Source organism: Chrysochloris asiatica, unplaced genomic scaffold (assembly GCF_000296735.1).
Source record: "Chrysochloris asiatica unplaced genomic scaffold, ChrAsi1.0 scaffold00010, whole genome shotgun sequence".
In the NCBI taxonomy this organism is placed as follows: Eukaryota; Metazoa; Chordata; class Mammalia; order Afrosoricida; family Chrysochloridae; genus Chrysochloris; species Chrysochloris asiatica.
This window is the reverse complement of record NW_006408528.1, coordinates 34,807,276-34,827,491: the sequence shown is the minus strand read 5'-3', so window position 1 is coordinate 34,827,491 and position 20,216 is coordinate 34,807,276. Positions and strand designations below refer to the sequence as shown.

General features: G+C 39.1%; 1 protein-coding gene across 1 annotated transcript; it reads left to right on the top strand.

The window, feature by feature from the left end:
* The first annotated feature begins 903 nt into the window (after window positions 1-903).
* Window positions 904-18,639, top strand: NAPEPLD (N-acyl phosphatidylethanolamine phospholipase D). The gene is made up of 4 exons (XM_006834364.1): window positions 904-1,203; window positions 7,594-8,240; window positions 12,624-12,738; window positions 18,511-18,639. The coding sequence occupies exons 1-4, from the start codon at window positions 913-915 to the stop codon at window positions 18,637-18,639; spliced, it is 1,182 nt and encodes a 393-aa protein (XP_006834427.1). The 5' UTR covers window positions 904-912.
* Window positions 18,640-20,216: the final 1,577 nt, after the last annotated feature.

Here is a 20,216-nt window from a genome sequence, read left to right as displayed (position 1 = left end):
GGTCGCTATGGGTCGGAATTGGCTCAGCGGCATTTAACAGCAACAATATCATACTATTTTATTAATAATAGTTTTAAAATTCAGTTGTGAACCTGGTATATACATTCATGAAGGTTGTTTAATTTATTCCGCAGGGTGTCATGGAAATTCAAAAGCTGTCATATGTTTAAATACTGGCTGGGCAAATAAACTACTTTAAATTGTAGCAGATAAGAAGTGATTTTTGAATGATTTTCCAGTAATGCTAATAATGAAAGTAGATATATTTTCTATTTAGCAAGCAGTAATACTGGATTCAGGAGTTGTGGTGTGGCACTGTAGGATAAACACTAGACCACAAGGTTGGTTTGAACTGCAAGGTCAGCAACAGATTTTAATACTGAATTATAAAATATTATTTTTTAGGGGGAAAGTTTAGCTAATAGAGACATATTTTTGTAAGGTTGGAGAAAACTTTTATTGTTTAGGAAATAAAGCATAATGGTTACGAATCGGGCTGCGAACCTTAAGGTCAGCGGTTCGAAACTACCAGCTGCTCCACGGGAGAAAGATGAGGCTTTCTACTCCCGTAAAGATTTACACCCTCGGAAACCCTGTACAGGGTCACTATGGGTCGGAACTGACTCGATGGCACTTAACAACAACTCTGTCACAGGAGTCTGTACTGTAGGGTAAGCACTGGATTGCTAACTGAAGAGTCGGTGGTTCAAACTCACCAGCCACTCCATGAGAACCTTATACAGGGTCACTGTGAGTCAGAATTGACTGGACAGCACTTAACAACAACAAGTCCATCACATGGGGTTGCTGTGAGTTAGAATCGACTTGACAGCATCTAACAACAGTGTGCTTAATGCTTTTCATTAAACTCAGTGTTTTTTCCCTTCCTTTTTTAGCTCTTTGCCAAAGAACATGGATGATAATGAAAGCAATCAGTTCCTGATGACAAGCAGCCAATATCCTAAAGAAGTAATAAGAAAGCGCCAAAATTCAGCACGGAATTCTAGAGGAAATGATTCTAGATTTCCCAGAAAAAGCTTCAAACTGGATTACAGATTAGAGGAAGATGTAACTAAATCAAAGAGAGGAAAAGATGGGAGATTTGTTAATCCTTGGCCAACATGGAAAAATCCTTCTATTTCAAATGCTCTCAGGTGGCTGATAATGGAAAAAGATCACAGCAGTATTCCTTGTTCCAAGGAGGTAGTGTTTACTTTTTTGAGTGTTTTATTTATTATGACTCTCAAATGAACCATGTATTATTTTATACTGTAGGAGTCCTGGTGTGGCATTGGGGGTAAATGTGCCAGACTGCAAAACCGTTTGAATTGCAAGGTTGGTGGTTTAAGCTCACCAACCGCTCCTCTGAAACCCTATCCAGGGTCGCTATGGGTCGGAACCGACTTGATGACACTTAACAACAACAACAACATACTTGTTGTTGTGACGATTTGTCTAGTCAGTTCCTACTCATGGCGATCCTAGTAGGACTTCCGAGCCTCATCTGTTTCCAGTGGAGTGAGTGACTGATAAGTTTGAACTGTCATCCCTATAGTTAGTAGTCCAGTGCTTATGCTATAATGTGACCAAAGCTCCTAAGCCCATTGTTGTTGTTAGGTTCCATTGAGTTGATTCCGACTAATAGCAACCCTGTATAGGGCTTCTGAGGAGCAGCTGGTGGGCTTGAACTGCCAACACTGGACCTCAAGGTTGGTTTGAACCCCAAGGTTGGTGGTTCAAACTTACCAGCTGCCTCTCTGAAACCCAATACAGGATTTTAAGAAGATTTCATGGGATGTTTTGGTTTAAGGTTTAAAGATTATCTCAGGGCAGTAGTTTCGGGGTTCTTCTACTTTCGTTGGATCCAGAAAATCTGGATTTCAGAAGAATTTGAAATTCTGTTCTACATTCCCTTCTTTTGATCAGGATTCCTCTTTAGACTGTTTTGTCAAAACATTCAGTGAGAGCTGGGCACCATCTAATTCTAGTCTCATGGCAAAGGGACAGTTGAAGAATATGATTTTAATTGTTTATTTTTAATATAAATTAATATCACTTATGCTGTGGGTTAATGCGACAGACTGCAAAGCTGTTTGAACTGCAAGGTCAGTGATTCAAGCTCACCAGCTGCTCCTTGGAAACCCTATACAGGGTCGCTATGGGTCAGAATCAACTCCACGGCACTTGACAACAACAATGCTATGGAAGGAGTCCTGGTGTGGCACTGTGGGATAAAGCGCTGGACTGCAAGATTGGTTTGAACCACAAGGTCGACAGTTCAAACTCACCAGCCACTCCTTGGAAACCCTAAACGGATTCACTATGAGTCAGAACCTACTTGACGGCACTTAAAAACAACATGCTATAGAGAGAATTATGGTTTCATAAAAAGATAGGCACTTTAGAGTCAAGAAGTCCTAGACTCCATTCCTGGTGGGCTACTTACTTATATATATGACGTTGGCAAATCTCAGAGATCCCTTGGTTCCTTGATCTGTGTATCTGCAAATGGCGGTCGTATCTGCTCTACAGCATTAGTTGACACAATGCACTTAAAAAGCAGTGGTGCAATGAGTGTTAGACTTTTCCCTGTGTCCAAGAGAAGTTAAAACATTAGCCAGTGTACTGGTTAATTAGGGGCCTTGGGATTTTCCCTTTTGGCAGTTTTCAAAAAAGAAGACCAGTAAGAAGATCATGATCTAGATAAGAAATGCCAAGTGAATGCTTGAATTCCCTGAAATAAATAACTGTGTCCTCCTTCTCCACTGCTTTTTCAAACTCTGGTGATTAGGATATAATGTGAAAAAAATGAATTTTTGTTCTGGAGAGTTCAGTTGTAAAGTCCAGTACTTTGTGTTTTATGGGTCAGTAGTGGTCGAGGTCAAATTCTTTGAAAATAAGTTGCTGTTTATGGTGGGCATCAAAACAATACAGCAAGAAGAAAAACCAGTGTGACAACTCAATCCAGATCTATTCTCAGCAGTTTTTCTTTCTTTTTTCTTTTTTGAGCTACTTTATAGATGCCAAGTTGTATACCATAAAATTGACCCATTTAACTTGTATAATTCAGAGGGTTTTAATATTTTCACAGAGTTGTGTAACTGTCAACACAATCTAACTTAATAACATTTTCATTATCCCCATAAGAAACCCTGCCTCATGACTTTCTCATTATTCAAGAACTCCCAAGTCATTGTGCAAGAGGTTGTTTAATCCTTTGTTGACTAAACTATGCCTTAAATTTTATTTACTCTCCAACACCATACCTTTCCCAAAATTTGCATTCAATTGAAAGTACAGGTGTCAGCATAAAATTAAATGGATGAGCAAAAAAAGCAGATGGGATATTGTTGTTGTTGTTAGGTGCTATTGAGTTGTCTTCAACCGCGTGTACAGCAGAAGGAAACACTGCCCGGATCCCTCACCGTCCTTGCAATTGTTACTATGTCTCAGCCCATTGTTGTAGCCGCTGTGTTGGTTCATCTCATTGGGCGTCTTCCTCTTCCTCACTGACCCGCTACTTTATCAAGTATAATATCTTTTTCCAGACACTGGTCTCTTCTGATACATGTACGAAGTATCTGAGATGCAGTCTTCCCTTCCTGGTGTCTAAGGATAATTCTGATTGTACTTTTTCCAAAACAGATTTGTTCTACTGGCAGTCCAGAATTCCTTATATTCTTCATCAACACCATATTCCAAATGCCTCAGTTTTTCTTTGAAGTTTCTCATTACATTGTCTACTTCACATGTAAATGAGGTGATTGAAAGTACCATGGTTTGGGTCACCTCAGTCCTCAAAGTGACTTCTTTGCTCTTCAACACTTTGAAAAGGTCTTGCACATCAGGTTTTCCCAATGCAATATATTGTTTGGTTTCTTGACTGCTACTTCCATGAGCATTGATTGTGGATCCAAGTAAAGGAAATCCTTGACAACTGTAGTCTTTTCTTCATTCATCATGATGTTGCCTATTGGTCGAGTTGTGAGAATTTTTGTTTTCTTTGTGTTGAGGTGTAATCCATACTGAAGGCTGTAATATTTGATCATCATTAGCATATGCTTCAAGTCCTCTCTCCTTTCAATAAGCATATCCCAAGTTGTTAATGTCTTCCTCCAATTCTGATGGCACGCTTTTCGTATAATCCAGTTTCTTGGATTATTTGCTCAGTGTACAGATTGAGTAAATATGGTGAATGGATGCAATCCTGATACATCTTTCCTGATTTTAAACCATTCTGTATCCCCTTGTTCTGCTCAAATGACTGCATCTTGGTTTATGTACAACTTTTGCTTAAATGTTCGGGGATTCCCATTCTCCACAATGTTATTCATAGTTGGTTACAATCTACACAGTTGAATGCCTTTGCATAGTCAATAAAACACAGGTAAACATCTTTCTTGTATTCTCTGCTTTCCTCCAAAATCCATCTGACATCCACAGTGATAGTCGTTGTTCCACATCCTCATCTGAATCCAGCTTGAATTTTTGGCAGTTCTCAGTTGATGTGTTACTGCAGTCATTTTTTAAAACTTCTTCAGCAAACCACATTCTGTGGGGTCACCTTTTTTTTTTTTGGAATGGGCACAAATATGGATCTCTTCCAGTTGGTTGGCTAGGTAGCTCTCTTTCAAATGTACTGGCATAGAACAGTGAGTACTCCAGCACTCCATCAATTTGTTGAAGCATTTCAGTTTATAGCCCATAAGTTCTTGGAGTCTTGATTTTCGCTAATACCTGCAATGTAGCTTGGACTTCTTTCTTCAATACTGACAGTTCTTGATCATATACTGTCTTTAAAAATGTCTGTACATCTACCAATTATTTTTGGTACAGTGACTCTGTATATTTCTTCTATCATTTTTTGATAGTTCCTGCGTCATTCAATATTTTGTTCATAGAATCCTTTGATATTGCAAATCGAGGATTGTGTTTCTTCAGTTTTTTTTCAGTTTGAGAAATGCTGAGTGTCTTCTTCCATTTTGATTTTCTAACCCCAGGTCTTTAGTATTTTATTATAATACTTTACTTTGGCTTCTTGAGCTGTACTTTGAAGTTTTCTGTTTAGCCCTTTAACTTCATCATTTTTTCCCATTTGCTCTGTGTTTAAGAGCAAGTTTCAGAGTTTCTTCTGATAGCCATATTGCTCTTTTCTTTCTCGTCTTTTTAATAGCTTTTTGCTTTCTTCCTGTATGATGTTCTTAATGTCATCCCACAACTCATCTGGCCTTCAGTCATTCGTGTTCAGTGCCTCAAAGCTGTTCCTGAGATGGTCTGTAATTCAGGTGGGATATACTCAAGGTTGTTATTTTTGTTTTTGTGAACTTGCCGTAATAGTCTTCAGCGTCAGATTAAACTTGCATATGAACAATTGATGGTCTGTTCCAGTCTGCTCCTGGCCTTGTTGTGGCTGATGATAGTAAACTTGTCCATAGTCATTTCCCACAGATGTAGGCAATTTGATTCCTGTATATATCATCTGGTCAGCTCCATGTGTATAGCCACTGTTTATATTGTTGTCAAAAAAAAAAAAAAAAAGGTATTTGCAATGACTAAGTCATGGGTCATGCAGAATTCTATCATGCTATCTCCAGTGTCATTTATTTCACCAAGGCCATGCTTTCCAATGACCGAGCCTTCCTCTTTGGTTCCAGCTGTCACATTCCAATCAGCAGTAATTATCAATGTATATTGATTGCATGTTTGATCCATTTGAGACTGAAGAAGTTGGTAGAATTCTTTAGTTTCTTCATCACTGGCTTTGAGGTCGGTGCATAAATTTGAATAATAGTTGTATTAACTGGTCTTCTTGTAGGTGTAAAATATTATCCTGTCACAAACATCATTGTATTTCTGTCACAAACATCATTGTATTTCAAGGTAGATCTTAAAATGTTTTTTTTTGTGTGTGTGTGTTGACAAATGAGATGCCATATTCATCTTCAATTTGCTGTTTCCAGCATAGTACACCATATGATTTTCTAGTTCATAATGGCCAGTACCTGTTCTTTTCAGCTCACTAATCCTTAGCCACCACACTACAACAAACTGACAGACTTTTTGAGATCGAATATTAGGGTAGAAAAGTAAAATAAAGCCAAGAATAAAGTAAGTACAGAAATACATTCTTTTAGTAGCCACACATTGCTGAAGTGGTCTCAGCTTTTGTTCTGAACTTCCTTAGCAGTTACCAATTGCTGTGAAGTTGATTCTGAGACATGTGTCAGAATGTTGTTGTTAAGTGCTGTTGGACGACCCTGTACAGGGTTTCCCAGGAGTGGCTGGTGAGTTTCAACCACTGACCTTGTTGTTCAAGCTGACTTTGTGATCCAGGACTCCAATAGCACTGCTCTGTAACGTTTTCAAGGTGGTTACCTTGTGGAAGCAGATCATGAGGCCTTTCTTTTGAGGCTCTTCTGATGAGTGGGTTTGAACTGTCACTGTTCAGTTAGCAGTTGAGCACTTAGCCATCTGTACTACCCATGGATTCTAAAAGCAAAGGAAAAAGGGAAACATGAACTGTTAGAATTTGCCCAGTGATTCTCAGGTGATTCCTCTGGGGGATGACCAACCTTTCCTGCTACAGAGAATTGCAAGAAATGTTTCTGGGGTGAGTGAGAGGTGGTGCCAGATCTTCAACAGCAGCTCTCCCACCCTTGCACTACACATTTCATAAAACCTCTTCCCACAGGAGACCTCTGTGCAGTGATACCTGCTTTTACCTCTCAGTGGAAGGCCAGCAGGTTTTATTTTGACATTTGGCTTGATCCCAGAATGAAATCTAAAATAACCAAAGCAAGATTGTGTACCAGATTTTTTCATAGTTATTGTTTTGTATGTTTCCCCCTAGAAGTGACCGAGTTCTAGGAAGCAGGGTCTGTGTTTTACTTTTGTTGTGATGCTGGTAGACCATCGTAAGGGGATGGAGCAAGGAGGAGCGTCCATGATGGATTCTTAGGCCAGGAATCATCACGGTGCTTTATTTGAGTTATATACACTCAGAAAGTCAGATTCGTGTCCGAGATCCAAGGTCTACAAACAAGTGGTCACTAGCTTTCCTCCCTGGAGCTGACCTGCATATGAGGGAGCTTTGATTAGCAAATTTACCAGTGGACTAAAATGGCAGCATGTAGGCCAGTCTGTTTCTATCACTGCTTTAAAAAAAAGTCTCAATAAACTTAGCATTTGCTGTTATTGTTAGATGCCGTCAAGTTGGTTCCAACCCATAGCGACCCTGTACAGAGTTTCCAAGGAGCGGGATGGCTGGTGAGTTTGAACCGCTGGCCTTAAGGTTCAGACCGACTTTGCAGTCCAGCACATTAGAGCACAGCGCCACACCAGGACTCCAAACTTAGCATTTGGGACTATGACTATCCTGCATTATTATATTATCATGATTATGAAGTCAAGTTTCGAAAGAACTTAAATAGATGTATTTTCAAGACAAAAGAAAAAATAGCAAGCTTATTGAATGACTTCACTTCCCTCAAAATAGCCCTTTTCTCTATAATCTAGGTCAAAATATCTTCTCTGATGAAATGATTCCTTTTTTATCCCCTCTAACTGCTGCTGCTTCTTTTTCTTCATACGCAGGAACTTGATAAAGAACTCCCCGTGCTTAAGCCGTATTTTATTGATAACCCCGAAGGAGCTGGAGTGAGGGAAGCTGGGATAAGAGTCACATGGCTGGGACACGCCACGGTAATGGTGGAAATGGATGAGCTCATCTTTCTTACCGACCCCATCTTCAGCCATCGTGCATCACCGTCACAGTGTGTGGGTCCAAAGCGCTTTCGTCACCCTCCATGCACAGTTAGTGACCTCCCTCCAATAGATGCAGTCCTAATCAGTCACAACCACTATGACCACCTGGACTATAATTCGGTCATTGCTCTCAACGAGCGATTCGGTAATGAGCTGAGGTGGTTTGTGCCTTTGGGTCTCCTCGACTGGATGCAGAAGTGTGGCTGTGAGGATGTGATTGAGCTGGACTGGTGGGAGGAGAATTGTGTCCCCAGACACGATAACGTCACCTTTGTCTTTACACCTTCCCAACACTGGTGTAAGAGGACCCTAATGGATGACAATAAGGTTCTCTGGGGCAGCTGGTCTGTGTTGGGGCCATGGAATAGATTTTTTTTTGCAGGAGATACTGGCTATTGTACTGCCTTTGAAGAGATAGGTAAAAGATTTGGGCCTTTTGACCTTGCAGCTATTCCTATTGGAGCATATGAACCAAGGTATGTAGACTTGCGAAAGCTGACTTCAATTATTTGTACTGCATAACAACTGAACGATAGTTATGATTTTGCATTACCTGTGATTTATGATGTTAATGATGGAACTTGCTATTCTTTGGTTGGGAGTTGGTGAGCCAGTTTCATTTAATTTAAGCTAAATAATTAGTCAAAATCAGAAATGATATTATCAATGAAAAAGCACCAAGGTTTAAAGAATTGCTGTAAGTTGTCAAGTTCCCATCCCATTTTGAATATAGTTAGCTTGTGAGCAGTTAGCACTCACGTCTGCCTCTGGCTCCTCCTTTCACAGTGAGGATGCTCTCCTGGCTCTGGCCCGGCAGCATTCCTGACCTACCATGGGATTCGCCTTTCCCGTGACTTCTCCTGTTCTCTCAGCTCATTCTTGCATTACTCCCCACTCTATTCCACCCTGACCTCTACATACTCACCACCTGTCATCGGGACAACACGAGGTCACATTTTTATTTGAAACCTAAGAGGCCTGTCCACAGCTCTGTATTTTTCCTAATGCTGTATGGTGGTGGTGGGCCATGGAGTCGATTCTGACTCATAGCGACCCTGTACAGGGTTTCCGAGGCTGTAAATCTTTATGGGAGCAGAAAGCCTCCTCTTTCTCCCATGAAGCAGCTGGTAGTTTCGAACTGCTGACCTTGAGGTTAGCAGCCCAATGCATAACCACTACACTACCAGAGCTCCTTAATGCTGTATACTTATGGAAAAGAAGAGATTTCAAAGAATTCAGTTAGAGTTCAGTCAACTCTGATTTATAGATATAGGTAAAGAGGAAATAAACACTGAGAGTAATTAAGGAATAATGAAAAAAAAAACTTTATTCTTATATACAGAATTCTAAAAATATTTTTTTAATATTTGTATAAAAATTTTTAATATACTTTTATTTAATTGTATACAAATTTTAATATACTTTTAAAAATATTTGTATACAAATTTTATTTAATATTTGTATACACAGATGTATACACATGCATTTTATTTAGGCAACCCTTCGATCATGCAAATGCTTAATGTGTTTTGCTGCTGGTCAGAAGGTTGGCAGTTCAAGTCCATCCAAAGGTACCGTTCAAGAAAAGCCTGGCAATGTACTTCTAAAAAACCAGCCGTTTGGAAACCGTATGAAGCACAGCTGTGCTCTGACACGCATGGGGCTACACCGTATGTCAGAGTCAGGGAATTGGGTCAAGGGTTACAGAGCAGGTGATCGGTGTTACATACAACAATGCTTATACATTTTGATTCTTCTCATTGATTACAATTCCCACAATGAAACACCACTTACTGCTCTTCCTCCCTGTGTTTCCTGCTTCCGTTCCACCTTTCCTAACTTTCTGAACTTTGTCCTTAGGTGAATGCTGCCAGTCTGATCTCAAATGCTTAATTATTCCAAGGTGTGCATACCCCCTTTGCGTTATTTACACCCTTGTTGCTGTTGTTAAGTGCTTTCATGTCAGTTCTTCCCCTTTCTAGACCTTTCTGTATTTTCACTGAAAATTGAGTTAATTTCCAGACCTGAAAGGTGACTCAGGGGTTCCACCAGTCTATGTGACCAGTCGTATAAACAGAAGAACACGTGTTTCTCTAATACGTAGATGAATTGAACAAACTTCATCTAATATCTAATTTTGTCATAGTTGCTTAAATGTTAACTTTCTAAAATGTTCACCAAAATAATTTCTTCACTAACTTTATTAATATCTATTTCTCCTTATTAATGCCTGGTTTTCTTATTTTGGGTGCTAAATATTTTTTCATTTCCTCGATTTCTAATAATTACTAAATTTATCATAAACTAGTAGTGCTGCTTGCGTTTTACTTTTCCAATCAAATAATTAAAATTCTAATGAAAGCTCTAAAACATCTGTCAACTTGTATATATATGTTTTGAACTGTTAAAAATCAATTTCATATGGTGTTGGACTTTACTCAGTGTATGTTCATAATATGTTAGAATAACTTATTTGTGATTAGAAAACAAGTTTTCATAAGTAATATGTAATAGTCTGTGACGTAATAAGAATTGATAATAACTTGTGTAGCCAGACCACAGCAGACCTGCTCACATAATTACCCTTCCCTGCTTTCCCAGCAGCCATTGGGTAGAATCACAGGAAGGACATTATTTGCTCTATGGGAAATAAGTCATGGTTGTCTCCATTATGTGATGCCTTGGCTCTGGTCCATACTGACAGTGTTAGAAATAAGGTTACCCATTCAACAAAACTTCAAAGTATCATATAAATGTAATATGATTACACCTAAAACCGCTTTCCATGGTATGTATGGAATGATGAAGCTTTACCTTACCTATCACTGGAGAGTCTACCCAAGGCAGTTATGATTTTAAGTTTTTATTTTAATTTCTATACCAGAGTAAATATTTAAAATTTACTTCAAGTAGACTTGAAGGTAGAAAAGAATGTGTCTATTCCTTTGATGTATATATATTTTTTTAATTTAAGGTTTTTATTGGATTGAGTGAAAGTTTACAGGGCACATCATCAGTTTCACATTCAACAATTCATATAACTTGTTTCATTACATTGGTTATAATCCCCTCCATATACCATCAGTGAAAAGTATTTCTCTCTATCCACTTTAGCTTTTTAAAAAACACACAAACAAAAAAAACCCACTCAGGCATATATAATAATTTACATCTCCAAAGTTCACATTCTGCAAGTCTGCTCCTGGCCACCTCCTTTGATGTACATTTTTAACACTACAAATTTTCATTTCATCTTGCCCTGAATTCTCAGTGCTAGGAGATGTGGCAGAACAGTGCTTCTCAACAGATCTAATACAAAGATCAAATACAATGGTTTGGTTTTAGGGGTCCCCTAGGACCTAGCTCCTCCTAATAGTTCATTACAACCCCTTAGGTGCTGTAGATTGATGAACTTTCCATAATGCATTCTATAAAGTGCAGAAGCAGTCGTCTGAAACCATATCTATTAGTTTTAACTGTAGCATTCGTCTGCAGTAGCAGGCTGTAGTGGGCTGGGGATAGAAATAATGTGAAGCCCTAAGATTGTGTTGTTTTTCCTCCACTGTAGGATAAGCACTGGATTGCAAGGTTGGTTTGAACCACAAGATCAGCGGTTCAAACTCAACAGCTACTCCTTGGAAACCCTATACAGGGTTGCTATGAGTCAGAACTGACTCAACAGCACTTAACAACAACAACAGCAACATACTGATGGCTTGGAAAGCAATGCATTTGCTTATAGACAGAACATTTTTCCTTTGTGTCAGAGAAAATAATTCTGAAAGTGCTGGTTTGGGCAAATCATTACTCTTTTGTAAGAAATCTATGAAATAGATACTGTGCCTGATACTTTGATAATTTGTCTTGTTAGTCTTCACAATGGACTTATGAAGGGAGTACAATTTGTGCTTTACAAACAAGGAAACTAAAGCTCAGAGAATTTGAAGGGACTTTCCAAAGCCAAAAACCTGTAGAGCAGAGTTCACACGCAGACCCTCTGCCTCCAGAGCCGTGTTCTTTTCAAGGTGGCCTTTCGGTGTCTCTAAAGCATCTGTTGATATCGTTCCTCATTATTACCCCTTGTACTTTCTGTTCTTGCCAAACCAAACAACTCAGTATTTAGTTTCATGACGTTGAAATAAAACCCCTTGAATAACCATTGGATTTTTTGCTCCCAGTCTTTGAATATTATACCTCAATTTTTGTTTGCTTTTTGCTTTAGCCATTTAAAAACAATTTGTTTCAGCAGCTTATTCAGGTTCTGTTGCAGTTAAGAGTTCTGGCTCCCAGTTCTTTACATTGATCCATACCTAGGATCACAAATAATCTACTTTTGAAAACATAAGTAGCTGTTTATGATGATGTTGTTAAGTGCCAATAACAAAATAAAATGTTCGTGTAACAAAATCTTATATAGATGAAAGGTTTGCTTCAAATTTACCTATTAGGAGCCTTGGTGACACAGTAGTTACAGCATTAGGCTGCTAATCAAAAGGCCAGTGATTCAAACCCACCAGTTGCTCTGTAAGAGACGATGTAGCAGTCTGCTTCTGTAAAGATTTTATGGTCTTAGGAACCCTATGGGGCTGTTCTACTCCTATAAGGTTACTGTGAGTCAGAATTGGCTTGATGGCAATGGGTTTGTTTGTTTGTTTGTTTTTGGTTACAGCAGTTTGTACAAGAGAGTTTTGCTTGCTGTATTTTTCCCAGCAGAAATAAGGACTCAGGAACATGGATTTTTACCTGCTAAGATTTATTCCTGTGCAGAAATGTAAAGGATGATTAGAATGAGCAGTAATTAAAATTAAGAGTGTATTTCTAAGGCCGTTAATAATTAATAAATTGCTATGTTTTATCAGGTGGATTATGAAATACCAGCATGTTGATCCAGAAGAAGCTGTAAGGATTCATATTGATGTTCAAGCAAAGAATTCGGTGGCAATTCACTGGGGAACTTTTGCCTTAGCAAATGAGGTAAGTTTGTGATCAAAGTATGATGATGTTGTTAAGTACCATCGAGTTGGTTCCAACTCCTAGTGTCCTTGTATAGAGTTTCCAAGAGGAGCTGGTGAGTTTGAACTGCTGACCTTACAGTTGGAATCGACCTTGAGGTCCAGCTTTATCCCCCAGCGCTCAGCAATATCGCTGAACCATACGAATGTTTTCAGAGACAGACTGCAGATCAGAACCTTCACTGTCATCACAGGATTAGGATGAAGAATCACATTGATTAGTAAAATAATAGTTACAGTGAAAAAGACCTTCATGCATGCTTTTTGAGGGGTCTTATTTCTGTAGTTAATGAAGCATGTTTTTCCATAACCAAAAATCCATGTATATGATAGAAAGTGAGCCATTCATGCCTCCCTCCCCCACATCATCCCCAGAGGCTTTCATTCTAGCAGGAGATACAGGACTTGTATATACTAACTCTAAGACAGATGTTGGAAGGGGTCAAAGCTGCAAGGATAAGAGAGATAGAGTAGTCTCAGGGTTGGCATTGTAACTGCCTGGAGGGATTGGTGGGGGTGCTTCGTGAAGAGGTAGCATTTGAACTTAGCTATCCAAAGTCAAGGAAGAGGACATTTCTAGAGGATGAAGGGTAAAAGCATAGGGTTGGAAGCAGCAAGCATGAACAATAGCAAGGAGTCAGTTCAATGGGAGTTCGGATGGTATGGAAGGCAATTGGGAAGAAAGACTAGGGATATAGTTTGAAACTTTTTAGGAAGTTATTCATCCTATAAGGAAGGAGCTCTGGTAGCAGAGTGGTTGTGAGTCGGACTACTAACCTCAAGGTCAGCAGTTCGAAATTACCAGCCGTTCTGCAGGTGAAAGATGAGGTTTTCTGCCCCTGCAAAGATTTACTGCTCGGAAACCCTGTGCAGGGTTGCTATGAGTCAGAACTGACTCCAAGGTGTACCACAACTACCACCACCACCATTCATCCTATAAGTATTGGGAGAAATGGTGGTTTTATCCCTAGATGAATACAGAAGAGTTGTTTTTGTCTTAAGGTAGCCAAACCCTTGGTGTTAAGTGTTGTTCAGTCGATTCCAACTCATAGCGACTCTATATGGTTTCTGAGAAGCAGCTGGTGGGTTTGAACCTCTGACCTTGCAGTTCACGATCAACCTTGTGGTCCAGCACATTCTCCTGCAATGCCACAACAGCCAAATCCTAGAACTCTGCTATTAGCTGGGCTCTGGCATCAAGTGGAAGGATAACATAACATCTTTCCTTTCTGGGCCCCGGGTCTGTCCCACACAAAATTTAGAAATAGATGTTGGAACAGGCTTCTCCCGTTTTGCTTTCTTTGACATCTTCTGCATCTCGTGGAGGAACTCTGCTGGAACCCAATGTTTTCATGCTGTTCTAAGCACTCCCACTCTGTCCTCATTCTGGCTTGTTCTCTCCCTAAGATACAGTTTGTTCCAAAATTATCTGCTATCTTCCCTGTTCACTCCCTTCCCCATCAAAATTCCCATTTCCTGGGTAACTCTTAGCTACAGTGTTGTGGGGGAGGGACTAGAATGAATAAATAAGTGACTCTAGGCAGTGGTGAGAGTCAATGAGGATATGAACAAGTGTTGTGTTTGTGCATTTAGAGAAGGGTGAGGTTTAAGACTGGTTTCTAGTGGCCTCCCACTCTATACTTGGTGGCAATTTCACATATCTATATACATGAAGGTAAGTAAAAGATGCTACTATTGTATCAGTTGATACATACACAGATTTATCCTTTCAAAATGTATTTAAATATGTCTCTGTTTTCCATGGAGGGCTGCAGACAAATTCTCTCAGTAGTACCCTTGTCTTAGTCTCATTAAAGTGCATTAAGGGCCAATCAAAACAGTGACTTCCAAGGGGATCTGCTGGGCAAGTTCACTTCAAGGCAGAGAAAGTTATGGCAACTCTGTTTTGGGATTCAGAAGAATTTTGATAGATTTCCTCGAAGTACACAAGATGATCACAGAGGCTTATTAGGAGAAAGTTTTAAGAAAATTGAGAGCTGCCTAGGTGAGGAAAAGGCCAGGTAAGTTACTCCAAGGAATTGTTTTCCATTAGGACAATACACCTGTTCATTCTTTGAGAGTAGTAAGGACTGTCCTTCAAGAACTTCGTTGGGAAACCTTATAATCCTTCAGCCTTGATCTTGTGTCTTCGGTTTCTTTTTCTTCTCCAAACTCAAAGAACATTTAAAAAGAACACGATAGGAGTCTCTCAAGCTGCCGTTTTGAAATGGTATCAATTGAAAAGTGCAGAATTCTTTGTGAGGAACGGTTAGAAATGGAAACACTACCCTCTGTAGTGTGTAGACCTAGATGGAGAAGATGTCTAGAGGCAATAGCTTCACCATTTGATATTTTTGTTTAATAAAATTTCATATGATTTTGTGGCAATATTTTTTGATATATCCTTGCATATGTATGTATGTGTGTGTAAATAAAATAATTTTGTAAGGTACATCTGCTGCAAAAGACCTCTTTGAAATGTTAAAGAGCAAAGATGTCAGTTTGAGGACTAAGGTGTGCCTGACCCAAGCCATAGTATTTTCAGTCACTTTATATGCATGTGAAAATTGAACGGTGAATAAGGAATAGCATAGGAGCACTGAATTATGGTGTTGGTGATGAAGGTTGAAAGGATCATGGACTGCCAGAAACAAAAACAAATCTGTGTGGAAGAAGTACAGTCAGAATCCTCCTTAGACATATTTTCAGGAGAGAAGAGTCCCTAGAGGACATCATGCATAGTAAAGTGGATGAAGTGACGAAGAGGAAGACCCCCACGAGATGGATTGGTACCGTGGCAACAGCATTGGGCTCAAGCATAACAACAGTTGTGAGGATGGCACAGGATTGGGCAGTGTTTTGTTCTGTCATGCAGAGGGTTGCTATGAGTTGGAAGCTGTTTGACGGTACCTAACAACAATCCAGGAGCTCTGGTAGCGTAGTGGTTACGAATCGGGCTGCAAACCTTAAGGTCAGCGGCTCGAAACTACCAGCCGCTCCGCGGGGAGAAAGATGAGGCTTTCTACTCCAGTAAAGATTTACAGCCTCGGAAACCCTGTACAGGGTCGCTATGGGTCGGAACTGACTCCACGGCAGTTAACAACAACAACAACAACAACAACAACAAATTTTGCAAAGGAAATTTCTTGACTTGGGCTACTAAAGTTAAATTTTATTAGTAATATATTAGTGATCTCATTTCTAAATGCATAAAAGAGACTACAGTACATTGCTAATGTTAACAAATCCATTAATAGGTTGTTATCTTTAGGAGTGCTAACTGAGGCATATTGAAAACCTAATTTACTCAGGAGTCAGTTTAAAGGCATTCTTGATCCTATAAATGCCATAAAGCTAGAAGTGAGCAAAGGGGGAAAAGACCTCTTGGTGGCAATTAACTATTAGTAAATGGGTCCATTTCAGGCCATAGGAAACTTTCCTGGCTTTCCTCGTTGACCACTGGCTGCCCTTCTCTCAATTGCTATCTCCTCTTCTCCACTCCATGTAAACATTGAATTCTGTCAGTTTGAAACCTCTTAAATGTAGGATTCGGTCCACAGACCTCTTCTTTTTCAAGTTAGTTATTCCCTTGTGAATCTCAATTTACATATGATTTGTTGTACCTCCATAGCTCAGAGTTCACCCCTTTAATCCATAAGTGTATATCTAACTCTATTTGACTTCTATACTTGAATATCCAATAAGTACCTAGAATTTAAGTCCAAAATGAAACTTTCTGATCTTCTCTAAACTTGTATCTTCTATGGTTGTTGTTGTTAGGTGCCATCTAGTGGACTCTGACTCAAAGCTACCCTATGCATTGCCCAGTCCTGCACCATCTTCATAATTATTGATACGCTGCTGCCACTGTGCCAGCCCATCTCATTGGGGTTATTCCTTTTTCTCTGACCTTTCACTTTACCAAGCATGGTGTCCTTTTCCAGGGGTTGGTTCCTCGTGATAATATGTCTAAGTGTGAGAGATGAAGTCTGGCCATCCTGTCTTCTCAGCTGGATGTATTTCTTCTAACAGATTGACTTGTTCTTCTTGCAGTCCAGGGCATTTTAAATATTTTTCTCCAACACCTTAACATAAAATAATTCTCCCATGCTCTTCATTATTCATTGTCTAACTTTCACATGCATATGTGACTATTGAAAATATCATGGCTTGGTTCAGGTGCCTTTTAGTCCTTAAATTCATCTCATTAAGTAGCAACTTCTCCTTTCAGTTGCTCAGGCCAGCACTTTGTAGTTTCTCCCATGTTCCCCATCCAAGTCTTCCACAAGTACTGTCAGTTCCACCTTCAGAATTTGGCCTCTTCTCACCACCTTCATGGTTGTAATCTGCCCCTTACACCACTACAGAGGGCAGTGGTGTAAGCTTGTTACAGCTTGAATCCCATCGGGCCACTTCACTACTAGACATCTGGCAATTTCTTACTGCACTGGGAGGAAAGCCTTAGTCCTCACAATTGCCAGCAGAGCCCTGTGCAGTCTACCTCAGGTCTCTGCTGAATGGCCCCTTCTCAGGGAGACCTTTCTGGAGTAGCCACCTCTGCTCCTCCACCACACACTTCTTCTTAGGTACTGTTTTAGGGTTTACTCATTTCTTGCCTGTCTCTGTGTTAGAAGGTAAGCTCCATGAAGGCAACAGTTTTGTATTTTACGCTTGGTTCACTAGTCTGGCACACACTGTAGGCACTCAAAAGATAATTTGTTGCATGAAGAGAGAGGCTGGTGATACATCAGACAGCTTGACTTTTATTGCTGCGCAGTACTTCAACATTGTGTAACTCGTCTAATTGAAATTGGGAAGAAAAAACCTTCTGAGTAAAGAAAAAAATAACATACAATGTAAAGAAAAATAACTGATAAAATAATTTCTTTCCTTTTTTAAGTTTCTCTATTAATAACTGCCCTATTCCATAGTCCATGTTTTCTGGAAAGCATATGATACATCCTCTGTGCTGTTGTCACACTTTATTTAGATACAAGAAGGGGAGCAAGTCAAGGGAAGTAAGGGAACACTGTCTTATTTCGATTCCTTACGTCTGTCTCACAGTGTCTACATTTGGCTAGAGATTTTGAGGATAATAACTTTTTTCTTCAGCCCTGAAATATTTGCTCCAACTTTTGCTTATAAATGAGTGCACACTTAATCTCACATTGCTATTCTTCAAAATTTTGGTAACATTTTTCTCTATTATTATCTTTGGTGTGGATTCCATTAAGACTGGAATTTCATATAGTGATCTGATGTGATGTAACCTAGTATTCATTCTAAGATGGCAGTAGATTTGACGTACCTCGTGTTTGGGTGGGATGATAAGTACTTACCTTTCTCTTGACTTAACAGTTAATGACTCAGTGTGTAACAGAAAATGTGATTGATTCCTTCACTCATATTTCAGTGGAAAGAAAGTATATTGTTTTAAGTAGGTGTATATTGAATATTATAAGGAGCTCTGGTAGCGTAGTGGTTATGAATTGGGCTGCTAACCTGAAGGTCGGCAGTTCGAAACTACCAGCCGCTCCGCGGGAGAATGATGAGGCATTCTGCTCCCGTAAAGATTTACAGCCTCGGAAACCCTGTGCAGGGTCACTATGAGTCGGAACCAACTCCACGGTACTTAACAACAACATATTGAGTATTTTAGTGTGAAATTTTATTTACGATAACCTTGAAATATATGTATGCTTAATTTTTTTCCTTTTTTTCTTCTCTTTGTCAGCATTACTTAGAGCCTCGAGTGAAACTGCACGAAGCTCTGGAAAGATATGGACTTAACACTGAAGATTTTTTTGTCTTGAATCACGGAGAATCAAGATATCTAAATATTGACAGTGAAAACTTTGAATAAATATGGGTATATGGGCTTTTAATGAAATATCTGATATGAATTTGAAAAACAAATGAAAAGGCTAATTCATCAGCATAATAATTTTTTACATTTGGAAATAACTTCAGCAAGATTGTGTTTCGTGTCTTTTAAAATAACTTGCTTACTTAAGTATGATTGCCAGTTTATATAATCAAAGAATATGAGTGGGTGATTTAAATAATGAATTAGTTAATAAAGATTTTAAATCTTCTATCCGTGATAAAAGGAGCCCTGGTAGCACTATAGGATAAGTACTGGACTGTTAACTGCATAGTTGGAAGTTCAAATCCACCAGCTGCTCTGATGGAGAAATACAAGGTTTTCTGCTCTGTTAAAGAGTTACAGCCTTGGAAACTATATTGGATTACTATGAGTCAAAATTGACTTTTAACAGTGGATTTTGTTTGTTATCAATGGTATTAAATGTTGCAATAGAAATTTCTTTACTAAAGCACTCTACTTTAGTTCTAGTTGCATTTTTTGAGGTTATGAAAAATATATTAAAGACTCATTCATATTCTATTCATCAGGATTGCACAGAGTAGTTAAGACTATCCACTAAAGTTTTTTTAGAGGCCTGCACATTGATATAAATATATTTCTTATATTTAACGTTATAGTAATTGATGAAATCCACTCCCCCATGTTTTCAGACAATATTAGAATATATGTCAAATGTTAAGTGATTTTTTTAAAGCATAAAAATATAGGGACATAGGGGTTTTGGCTAAGTCACCATTTTTAAAGAGAATTAACTTTCAAAGAGGGGGACAGCGTATCTGATGCACATCTAGAACCCCCAACTTAAATGCTCTCTGAGTTAACCAGAGGAAGGGAAAGAATGTGGTTGTAACAACATAATTTAAAACGTTTTCTATTTTTAATCTAAAAGTCAGATCTGCTAAGCACAAACATAGCTATGAGGAAATAATACTTTACCAAGATAATGCTGGTCTTAACTGTTAATAGATCCATCAGACCATTGCCAGTGAGTTGACTCATAATTAATCCTCAAGGACAGAGTTGTTGTTAAGTGCCGTCAAGTATTCTGACACATAGCGACCCTAGGTACAGCAGAACCAAACACTGCCCAGTCCTTTGTCATCCTTGCAAGTGTCATGGTTAAGCCCACTGTTGCTGCCTCTGTGTTGGTCCGTCCTCTTTTTTGTTGACCCACTGCTTTGACCCTACTTGATGTCCCTTTCTAGGACTCATCTAGAACTACCCTACAGGGTTTCTAAGACTGTTTGTTGAAGTAGACTTCCACATCCTTCTCTTCCAGAGTAGCTGGTGGGTTCTAATTGCCTACGGTTTGGTTAGGAGCCAAATGCTTAAACCACTGTCAACAGGGCCTCTTGTCTGAGTTACATTTCAGTCTTTCCATTTTCTCCCTATGCACTTATTTTGTTTCTTATATCTAACTCTAAATATATCAATAAGATATATTTTATAAATATATCGTTTTACAGAATTCAGATATATTTTTATGGTAAAGAACTATCCATGATTCAGGGAGCTCTGGTAGCACAGTGGTTAAGTGCTTGATTGCATACTGA

Bases quoted from the DNA above. Each gene is read 5' to 3' on its own strand.
- NAPEPLD (XM_006834364.1), top strand. From the start codon at position 913: ATGGATGATAATGAAAGCAATCAGTTCCTGATGACAAGCAGCCAATAT. The intron at 1,204-7,593 runs GTAGTGTTTACT...CTTCATACGCAG, and splicing joins GTATTCCTTGTTCCAAGGAG to GAACTTGATAAAGAACTCCC. The intron at 8,241-12,623 runs GTATGTAGACTT...ATGTTTTATCAG, and splicing joins ATTGGAGCATATGAACCAAG to GTGGATTATGAAATACCAGC.